The 11,860-nt window shown below is 32.4% G+C and overlaps 1 protein-coding gene across 1 annotated transcript; it reads right to left on the bottom strand.

The window, feature by feature from the left end:
* Positions 1 to 2,840: 2,840 nt before the first annotated feature.
* On the bottom strand, positions 2,841 to 11,384 carry LOC134253538 (uncharacterized). Its single transcript, XM_062736061.1, has 5 exons — positions 11,377 to 11,384; positions 10,215 to 10,236; positions 8,517 to 8,643; positions 4,863 to 4,910; positions 2,841 to 4,746 (listed from the first exon to the last, which is right to left on the bottom strand). Exons 1-5 carry the CDS (start codon positions 11,382 to 11,384, stop codon positions 4,115 to 4,117), a joined length of 837 nt encoding a protein of 278 aa, XP_062592045.1. The 3' UTR covers positions 2,841 to 4,114.
* Between the last annotated feature and the right edge of the window lie 476 nt (positions 11,385 to 11,860).

The raw sequence follows: 11,860 nt of genomic DNA, 5'->3' as shown, positions 1-11,860 counted from the left end.
AAGCTGCGCGCCATGTTTCCCATAAGAAAAAATGTCAAGAAAAAGCCCATCTTTGTCTTGTTTTAGTTGGATTGCAAAAATAGCATAATTTCTGACATCATATTTAGCTTGTGAGTGCATATAAATGTCAAAAATGTATTGAAAATATTTTCAATATAATCTCTTCTACAAAATAAAACTCAATTATGCATATATGATTAGCATTCTAAAATGTTGATTTTAAGGGGGCCAAAAATGTCTCTTACCATATATAGCTCTTTCACAGGAATATTTATCTTAAAGATTCCAATAAATTTGAGCAAATTTCTATATTTTAAAAACTTTCTCTTAAAATTATCGCTGTTTTGATATCGCTAATGGAGAGGTACGGAGCACGACAAAAAATTTTAAACAAAAATATGCGTAATCACAAATCTTAACTCGTTTATTTTCTATAGTTCGCGATATTTTTCGACAATTTTCTCAAATGTATCTTCATATTGTTCTGTTATTAAGTATGTAGATTTCTGACGTGATATTTGAAGTACTAACAGAAATATAGTGCTTTTTCTCCGATGCGATTCCTGTGAAAACGACTGTTAAAATCACGTTTCCTGAATAGACGGAGAACCACACTTTTGTTACATTATGTGTAATGCTCTAGATATCGCCAACATATAATCAAAATATGCATAATAAAAGATGTAGTAAACATGGATATTAGTGACATTTGTCTACAAATAGCAAATTGGAATTTTAGACTGTTATACCTATGTAAAAAGGCCATACGCGCGGGCGGGACGAATCTTATCGACGAAAACTTGATCCGGACTGTTAAGAACGTGATTGAGAGTGATCCAATGTCACACTATATCTCATAAGTACAGTTTTAAATAAAAAGAATATGTTTTACATATTTTATAGATTTTAAGCTTGACAAGAATGGTGTGTGGATTTCGAAAAGAGAAAATAAGTAACTCAAACTGTATGTACAGGAACTGTTGGAAAAATGTTAAGAAAATGAAAGCTCATATTTTTTTTTATGATGTCCGTGACGTTGAAGATTTTGCTGCTCCGTGACTTAATGATATGTCCTGATAAATCATCCAAAATTGATATCAATTTACAATACAATGATATCAAATTTTAAAGAACAAATAAGTAAAGATTTTTTTATATTATGTGTGACATTTTGCCCGAATATGTAGTCAAATATTTTTTCTGTGCAACAAGTCCGCGTAATTTTTGAACGGCCCTCGTATAAACGTCTAGGACTGAATCTGGTTCCTGCAGAGGTACCCTGCACAAGTTTGTCTCAATAATGGTACAAGCCTAGGGGGGCTAAAATTCATCCGGGACCCGCATCCTCCATGGTATTCCCAAAGCCCAAACCAACCCCCAAAAAAGAACAAACCTGCTTATTTGGATAAATCAAATCAGACATAAATACACGTTACTGAAATAATATTTCAATTCAATTTCACATATTAGCAGCTTTTAATCACAATAAATTAAATCAACCATTTATAACAGGGCAGGATGTTATGGGTTTTTTTTATTCAATTCCTGGACTAAAGTTTAATTATTTTTCTTTTCTTTCTTTCTTTTTTTTTTTTTAGAATTCCTCATTTGTTTCCAAAAGATATCAAAATCCTTACTAAGGTTTTTCCTTCGAATTTACTGCATGCCACCTTCATATTTGCTGCAGAGGGATATTGAATTTGCGCCATCTATTTGTGGAAAGGTACAAACAGGATCCATGCTTAAATATCATGTAAGATGCCTTTAAAAAATCATATTACCAACAAAGACTTTAATTCATTAATTTGCAAAATAAATATCTTTGATTTTTTATTGAAAATAATGATAATTCAACTCTTTCACATATTAACATTTATGAATATTGCATATATATAAATATAGAATCTCTCATAATTTTTAATTGAATATGATTTTTATCCAACAAGTTGGGTTTTTTTTTTGGCAGAGTCATGACGAGGGGGTTAAAAATACTTGAATAAAAATCACACCCATCCACAAATCATCAAAGATTCTTTTTATCACATATTTTAAACATCAAAATTAATGTTTTATGTCTCAGCAGTGGGATGTTAAAAATATCCAATGTCCAGTATTATGCATAAAAATATTGGGTAAATATAATATCAAACTTATGTGCAAATGTGGTTGAACACTATAATTTCACAAATATGTCCTGAATTTTTCTGAGAAGACAGGCATACACCCAATGCAATATTAATTTATACTATACAACAAAGAGCCATAATATTTTTTGCAGAACATTTTTAAGAACTTGTATCGGTTAATAGCTCTTTTAACATGTATTCTGTGAGTAACGATTATTCTCGTTAAATTTACATCAGGTGCACTCGTGGGATGGATTTAGAAGCAAGTGGAGGAATATTCAGAACGAAAATTTGATGCTTCCTTTTGAGTTTGAAAATCTGAAGAGAAGCTTTATTATCGCCTCAGAGTTAGGGTGAAATACTTGTAGTAACGCGCTAGGCTGTATGTAAGAGGATGAGAAAGAGAGCGTGTACAGTATGGGTATGTCAGTTTCTATTTATCTGTTAGTTTGACATGAACATTACAGGTGTTACGTAATTCGCATCAGCTGGGTCTATGTTGAATGCTGCATAAACCCTTTATGCGAGAGACTCTCCTCTTTGCAGTACCCTTGTGACATTTGCTAGAAAAATTTGGTTTAAGAAATTTGAATACTTTATCAAGTATATTTAAAAACATTAGCATTTTTTCAAAGTACTAATGTAAAGACGTGTAATTTTGACTTTCAACTTGTTAAAATAAATCAGGGTTAGAGAGTTTGCCCCAGAGTAGCGAAGTAAAGAGTTAATCCTTACGTCGCGGGTTCGTTTCGCACTGTGGAACGTGGAGATCGGTCCTTCGGATGAGACTGTACCAAACCAGGTCTTGTGTCGCAGTAGGTGCTGGCATGATAAAGATTGAACACTAGTAAATGGCCATACAGGTCAAAATTTGCAGCTCTTCACATCCAAGTAGCGGCATCTCCATATGAGTGAAAAACTCTTGAGAGGGACGTTAAACAAGGTACAAACAAACAAATAAAATAAATAAATCATTAGTTTAAAATGGTAAAATGGTTCCTTTTGAACTTTTAATTCAAATTAAGCCAATTTCAGAAAAAGTAAAAAGATCCTCTGAAATGGGAAAATACGGTAATATTACACTTGGCTTATTAGCACTGGTAAATGTTACACTTGATTTTTGACATAACATGTTTAGAATATGATCAAAGAATTGGAAAAATGATTTTTTTTTTAATTTCGAAAACAATCATCGATCATTACATTTTGACGATTTAAAACAATTCGCAAAAATAATGAATGTATTAGATAGTGACAATCAGGTGATCATTAATTCAATGATGAAGTATACATAATTTTTCCATATGAATAACCCAAATTGACTTTCTTCACTACACCCTTTGGACTATATTTCTTTCAGCGATTACATCTCGCAAAAATGCAAGCTTCCAAAATATTTCAGCGTCGAGTGTCAGATATATTAGCATATATCAATTGTTTACGTATCTTTTGAATGACCCTCTTACGTGCATGTTTCAGATGTCAGCTAGTATCTTGGGGGGGTATTTCATCTTTACACGAGATCTCAATAGTCGGATTGGCTGCCGATTCTATTTTCTTAAGATATTCATTCCATTGCTCGTCATTAATTTCAAGGACTGGTTCAATTTCTGATGCTTCCTTGGCACCTTTTACAAGTGGTGCTATAAGTTTTGTGTTTTTGCGTTTTATCCAGCCAAGCAGATCTTTCTTCGATGAAAACTTTAGCAATTCCGAGAAATGAAACTTACCAAAAGTTATGAGTGACATTCTTTTTATAATTCCATGCTGTAACACATAGACTGATGGTGTTTCTTTCACTACAAATTCTTCTGGCGGTAAAAGCGACTTTAAATCAATATTGTTGAGACCACATGATTCATATATTTCTCTCAGCTTTTGATCCGATTTGTTTATATCTATTTTCATGTCATTAACGCTCATATACACCAGTAAAAGAAATTGTTCTTCCTTGTTTGAATCAAGACACATTTTTTCTAAATATGAGGCTAAATAACGTAGCGGTCGATTAAAGAATACAATATCATGTGTCTGAAATTCGCTACATCTAAAAATAGTGTACAGATCTCTGGGAATTCAACGTACAAATTCTTAAATCTTAAGACAACTTTTTCAACGGTAGAGAAAGGTGTATCTCGTTTGTAAGCTTGGAAAATAGTGTGAAGGATCTGAATCCGTTCTCCATTTGAAATATCCTTCCAATTCAAACCAAAAGAACGTAATTTATTTATTGTAAATGAACAATTGTGCATTTCCTTTGCAATATTTTTCCAAGCTTCGTCTGTGAAAGTTATAATCAGAAATGTTTTATTTTTATATGTTTCCTGAGTTCGTTTGCATAAAGTGATTAATCTTTTAAGAATATCACTTCTTTCAACGTCAGGAACGTCCTCACTGGGTAACGGTTCCTCTACGATGACAGATTCCTGACAAGTACTCACTTCAAAATTCAATATGTCCTTTATAACAACCGGTTCCCTTTCAGTAAAGGACGTATAAACTTGTTCAGCTGTTGCCGATTTCCCCGAACCCCATTTTCCTATGAAACATAGAATTTTCCCATCGTTTTTGAGAAATTCACATGCCTCGTGGAAAGTAGATGTTTTGTAGAATGGTGTCTCTAGACGAAAAATGATAATTTATAGAAAATAATTACTTGGACATTGTACGGTTTGTTTTCATTGAATTGCGTAATTCATAATATACGTTTTCTGTACTTAAAACTTTAAATTATACCTTTGAATAATAAAGGAATCTGTTCATCTTTTCCTTTAGAAGCTTCCTCTAAAATGAAAATTGTTTTAGATTATTTTAATCATATGTTCGTTGAACGATTATGTCTGTTTGTTCAATGTTTTAACATTTATTCTAGAAATTAAATTCCTCTTGTACACTGTGTAGAAACGGACTAGGGTAAAGTGCGTTACCCTAGTCCAAGATGGCGACAAGCTTATACGCTTCAAATATCCATGAATAAATATCGGTGAATACTAATGAAAAACCATACTTTATTTTGCACCAATTTGTTTTGCAGCATCAGTTTTTCTTGCTCAGAAGGAGACTACATTTAACTCTGCGTAATTAACCAGAAAACGCGTCACGAAGTTTTGCCGTAGATTAGGGTAAAGTCGAAGAACTGTTTCTTTACGATTAGGGTAAAGTTTTTTCAAGACTAGGGTAAAGTTATTTATTATACACACTAAATGTACACAGAACAACTGCTTTATACAATTAATAAGTTGAGAAAGGCTATCTAGAAAATATTCAAATGCTGTTACTTTTTAAGGTAGTATTTTTTACCCTGCATATAAATCATGGAAGCAAAATTAATCGTCCAACGTACGTATCTCTATTTTAAAAAAAGGTTATATAACAGTAAATGTATATAAATAAAACATTTTTAGACAATGTATTATGATGGGCATAGCTGTATCAATATCCACAAAAAATGGTTTTGAGTTTGTTTTATTTTTCTTTATTTGTTTTGTTTTGTTTGACGACGTATTGTCAATTAACCATGGTAATTTCCATACTAATACCGATACGATATATACTGGTGAGCTTGAGAAAAAAGACACCACAGAGTCTAAGATATATGTTTCATACTAGTATTTAGATATTTTAATTGAAAAAGACGTTATGATGGTAATCTAACAACCAAGCTCTATGATAAACGTGATGACTTTAACTTTTCCATCGTCAACTTCCCTTACTTATGCTGCAATTTAATATACATTCATCACCTGCAAACGAGTTTATATACTAGTATCTCAGTTGATTCGATACGCAAGAGCATGCTCTTTGTATGAACAATTTCTAAAACGTAGACAAACAAGTTGATAAAACAAGAATTTCAGCAGTCTCGTTCGAAGTCATCATTTCGTAAGTTCTATGGTCGATACAATGATCATGTCAGCAAATACAATTTATCATTGAGTCAAATGCAGACGGGCGTTTTTCATACTTACTGTTAGTCCATTATTTATACACTGAATTGACGACGGACTTTTCTGTCATTTCCCGATGATAACAAGGAGCACACGGTTGGCAGGGGATGCTCGCTCCTTCATGGCACCTGATCCCACCCTCGATCATGTTTTGGAGGTCCGTGTTTGCTCTGCTCCTATTTTGTAATTGTTTTATGGACTGTTGATCTTAAATACTGTTCGTTCTCTCCATATGTTTCATCGACAAATGTGATGTTATTACGTAGTCGAAGTCAATACCTCGGCTCCACTTAAAAGCGAACTTTTTATTCGAATAGTTCTTAATTTATTTAAAGACTTAATACTACTGCTTTTATTTGTGCTGTTTTAAATACTTTTATGCAACTTTAAAGGTGCTTAGACACAAATTTGATGTAATTGTTTTCTAAAATTTTCGGCGTAATATTATGACTGATATGCGACAACAAACCATCGCACTTTGGCGTCATCATCGGACTTTGGAGTTTTACCTATGTTACTATAGCATTTCACAAGGAAATGTAATTTTAAAAACTTACTCTATAAATCTGGAAATTATTGAAACTATAGAAATTTCAGGATGCGTGTAATTGATACATCCTTGCAAAGTAAATTTTATCCTTAATACATGAACTTATTAGAAGTGAAGAAATTGTTGTGGTTAATAATATATATTCAAACTACAATCGAGAAAAAATATAGTAGAAATGTGGGAAAGCAAAACCAATTCACCAGTATTATCAGTCTACTCAGTGATGTGAACTTCAACATTAAAAAATGTTCGTGCCCTGTTTACAAAATCAGAAACGTTTCACAGGTGTTCAACTTGTCAAAAAAAAAAACACCTTTAAAGAAACACCTTGCATACAGAAATTTTAAGAATCAAAACCCCAAATATAGATTTATTTTCTCTCTCGAAGAAATGCTTTGCCAGTTACCTTAGTAGATACAGCAATGATAATTATCCGAATCGTTTCTCGATCATAGTTTCAGTGTAAGAATACTACAAAACCCCCATTTTTGGCCATTATGCACACGTCAATACAATACATAAATAAATAAAATCGCCCCCTCCCCCTTTCTTTATAATTTTAAATAATTGATCTGTAGATGTTTGAAAATATTTTCGCCGCATCTAAATCAAAAGAGTGTTGTTTTTCCTACTCATTTTGCTATATCATGTCTATAAATAGGATCATAAACTAGCTGCAAGAAGTAGCAATTTGCCATTGCTCTTGGTTCATTTTAAAATCAGAATTTTTCCGTTTCATAGTGTTTTGTGCAATGATTTTATGAAAAGGCTCAGAGTGTGTGTCGAGTCTGCTCAATGAAAAAGGTAGGATAACAAACACTGATCTATCACTTAAAACTACAAACAATAGAAATCTGTGGACGGGGTATAAAACACGGATCCCTGGAAATAAAAAAAAGTAGGATCAGTTGCCTAGAAGAAGTAAACATCCCTCGAAATAGGAATTTAAGGGTCCTGAAAAAAGGAAAATATTTTACACGTACTTTACCCTAGTCACCCAAAAAGCTCAGAATATCTTTACCCTAGTCAAACATTTACTTTACCCTAATCATGCTCAAATTTTGTATTCGCAATCTGGCTTTAAACAGCGCATGTCATGCCGACTTTTTGCAATAGTTGTGTTCTTCTGTACGAAATAATTCAATTTTAACAACAAAATTTATAATACAAGTCTGTATAACGCTGAAACTAAGTACAAAATAATCGAATAAGCGTATTTGCTTTTCGCCATCTTGGACTAGGGTAACACACTTTACCCTAGTCCGTTTCTACACAGTGTTGTAGGAGATATAACTATTTAAAGAGGGAAACTTGTTTATTGCCTCGTTTTAGAAATCAATCGTATATAGAGCGTATCGCATGAACTAAAATATATAAACTCTGTGAGGGTGACGAAGGTATATTGCTGCATAAATAAAGAAAGTTGACGATCGAAAAGTTAAGGTAATCACGTTTATCATAAAGGTTTGTTGTTAGGTAACCATTAAAGTCCTTTTTTCAAATAAAGTATTCAAATATGAAACAGATAAATCAAATTCTGAGTGAGATAACCTTTATCCTAGACTCTCTGGAATATATCTCGTGTTCACCTTTTGAATTGAACTAACTATTGTTTATTGATAATATAGTCATTATACCGATACTGACATGTCGAGTTGAAGGACAAAAGTGTTTTCGTCTTCTCTGTTTAGGATTTAAAATACATTCTGCTTTATATAAATACAAAAATGAGTCTGCTATTATACTGGTCACAATTGGAATCAATGGAAATTGTCACAGATTGAGTATATCATTTGTGAATGAAACGTCAAAAGGAAAAAAACTTTTTTATATACCTTAATCTATAGAAACACTTTACAAGTTTTTAATCTAAGTAATCAAATTTGTTCTCACGTGATCTTCTCTTTCTGTAGCACACAAAAGATACTACCTGAAGACAAGAAGAAGGACAAGTACTCCAACTGACACGCCTATATATAGCCACGGTAGAGATGAGAGATCGGCATCGTACACAACAGAACTACACAAAAAAAGTAAACATTTTAAACATTGTCATTTCATATTCTAAATTCGCTATCTTGACATGTCTACACACTGAGCGACGAAAAAATATTAAGATTTAAATGTGAACCCTTTTGTTTTAAATAATGTCAAAAAGATGAAACCCCTTCAATACAGTTTGTGTACTTGAAAAAGCGGGTTTCATATTTTAGTGGCTTTGGCGCACAAAACAATGAGATAATTCATGAATACCGCTAGGAAATCATATAATAATTCTGTACAATATATACTTGTGACACGGGCTTGTGTAGCGCTAATTCTTGATTTTACCATTTCTTTTGGTTGTGCTAATTTACCTAGTTGAAAAATTCATGTACAATTCATGTACACGTAAAGTAATTTACCTAGTTGAAAAAATCACTTTTAAAAACTTTTTATTAAGGGTTTTACGTGAGAAGTCTAAAACAATTACTTGCATTTAAGTTTTAAGGTGAATACACAAGCCATAAAGATATTGAATGATGAAAGTACTTGTCTATATATGAAAGTTAAGTTGTCAGCCTTAATAAGTTTTTTTTTTAAATGAAAGACAAAAAATGGTTGTAAAACGGGGACCACCGTTTCCGAGACCAGTCTCCCTGACTGTCTTAGTGTCTGCTCCATTTAGTTTTCCAAACGTTTTTTCTAGACACTAGCAGATTGTGGGCTGATTGATTTTGGGCTGATATTTGTTTTATGAATAGTTTATTAAAATGATTTACAGATCAGTTGTATTTCGTTATATTTCGTTTGTTACGTTGTAGTCTGTATATATGTTGTATGCGTTCACGTTTGTGTGTCAGTGTGTAAATGCCAATGTGCGTGCGTTTATGTTTACTTCATTTGTCTTACTCGACCATTTCTGATACGCCCAGTTCTGTTTACTAGTATATATTGATTACCTGTTAGCTTTCCTGCGAATAAATTATCATCATGAACAATTGGTTCATTCAACCACAGTCTTTACGAGGATAGACGGTTATATATTTTGTTGCCGTTCTACAGTGGAACGTGATAAATACTCCAGTATATTTAATATATATCAATGTATGTGAATATATATCCATTTACTTCTCAGTTTCAATGAATTTATACATCTTTCTTATTTTATTTATATTAATATATATATTTTATTTTTATTTAAGATTTTTCTATTATATATAGAGACAAGTATATGTGGTCACACCTTTTTTTCATTTCAGGTTGTATTTACAAGCCCAGTTGCATCAATACAAATGTTTTTAAGTTCATGTATGGACTAGTCAGTGGACATCTGTGCCCAGGGTTCACATTTCTTGGGATGCCATTACAAGGCAGTGTATTGTTGCTTCGGCTCCCTCATTTACGCAGCCGTGGTCCATTCAGCCAACTTACCATCACACACAGTATTTTTATGATCCACTGTGTGAAGGTTAATTAACTTAATTAAGGTATTTATAAATTATTAAGCTCTATACAACTCATTCTTTATCATGAATCATTTACTCATTTTTAACAGTTTCATTCGTTAAAAAATAGATTTTCTTGACTTAAAATGTTTTATGTACTCACTTGCCCTGTAGACAAACTGGATCTGAAAATCAATTAGGATATTTATTAGCATCAATATATATTATAAAGTCATCCCCAAGGGCTCATGTTGCAGTAAAGCAAAAGCGCTTAGTTAAGTACTGCCATTATTAGAGAAGTTGAAATTTGTACCCTGATTTCTTTTAATTTATCTATATCAAGATAGATACATTTCTTTGCGTTTTCTTGTATTTATGTTCGTTTTTTTCTATTTTGTAAAAAATGAAGAGGAGTAAAAACGTTTTTGAATATTGATTTATTAGTGACGTTAAGTTAATGAACACCGTAGTATTGTTACTAAAATGATAATTTATTTTTTATATTCTTTTAAATCGCGTTCCAAACTATAGCATGAAATTCTACCATCTAGACTATGTCTAATTATAATTAAAATATATCGATTTTTTTATGTCCTCCGTAAATTAAGATTCGAGGGTATATAGTATTAGCTCTGTCCGTCCGTCTGTCTGGCTGACTGTTTGTCTGTTTGTATGTCCGCAAAAACTTTAATCTTGCCCATAACGTTTGGGTGGATGCTGCTATAGATTTCATATTTCACTGGTGTATGCATTATGATATGACCTTTTTTTGGTACCATCAAATTCGAACTTTTGACCTTTGAGTTTCATCTATTTTTACAAAAAAACCCCACACTTTTACATTGAGCATAACTTTTTAACTGTTGGTACATACTTCTCGTATGTATTCTTCTTTCGTTTAATCCTCAGGGATATTAAACATATGTCATATGTAGAGTCTTCAGATTTTCAGTTTTGGTATAAAACCAATATATCATACAAAATATTGAAAGAATGTAAGGTTTCTATTACAGATATATTTGATAATTCCTTTTCCGATCCCATGTCTTCTGTTTCAAAATGTTCTGTGCAAAACTGTAAAACCTATGACATTTTGATAACTAACACTTCTTTCACCAGTAATCTTACTGGACAGAGCTTCTATTCCAAAACTTGGGAAAATCTGAGCTGCAAATCTTCTAATGGTGTCTATGAAATAGAATGTAATCTCTGTGGACTTATTTATGTTGGTGAAACCAAGGGATCACATAATATCAGAAAGAATATCAGGTCATCGATTTCAAATCATGGTGGTCAGCAACTTTAATACAAACATTTTCATTTACCTGGTCATTCTATTTTGTCAATGAAAGTTAGAATTCTCGAAAAGATTTATCACCACCCAAATATGCCATCGCTGAGTATACCTTTCCGTAGACAACGAGAGGAATTTTGGATTAGAAAACTAGGGAAAGCCTTTCACTATGGATGTAATGACAGTGTCGATAGTGTAGGAAAACTTTCCAGTCCACATTGTAACAATGTAAATGTGATCGGACCTTTTAACCATACACAGAGACGTAAACGTAGTCATGGGCATTGCTCTTACAATTAACCTACAGTATACAATGTCTCTTTTGCATTATTTCTACCTTATTTAAATAACCGTTAGGTCTAAATCATATTCGCACCAAACTTGACTCTGTCCCTTTGAAACTTAAATAGTCTTCTTGAAAAGGCCAAGGAAAGTCCAATTTTTGATTCTTCGACACCAGAATATAGGCTTGGATCTGTGATTATGGATATTGCAAATCAAAGGTTTGTTAATCC

The sequence above is a fragment of the Saccostrea cucullata genome, unplaced genomic scaffold (assembly GCF_032062105.1).
Source record: "Saccostrea cucullata isolate Sc308-1 unplaced genomic scaffold, CSIRO_AGI_Scuc_v1 ctg1521, whole genome shotgun sequence".
In the NCBI taxonomy this organism is placed as follows: Eukaryota; Metazoa; Mollusca; class Bivalvia; order Ostreida; family Ostreidae; genus Saccostrea; species Saccostrea cuccullata.
The sequence above is the reverse complement of the archived record's forward strand: the minus strand, read 5'-3'. Positions and strand labels throughout refer to the sequence as shown.

Bases quoted from the DNA above. Each gene is read 5' to 3' on its own strand.
- LOC134253538 (XM_062736061.1), bottom strand. The intron at 8,644-10,214 runs GTGAGTACATAA...TTTTTTGTGTAG, and splicing joins CCAGTTTGTCTACAGGGCAA to TTCTGTTGTGTACGATGCCG. The intron at 4,747-4,862 runs GTATAATTTAAA...TTTTTCGTCTAG, and splicing joins GATTCCTTTATTATTCAAAG to AGACACCATTCTACAAAACA.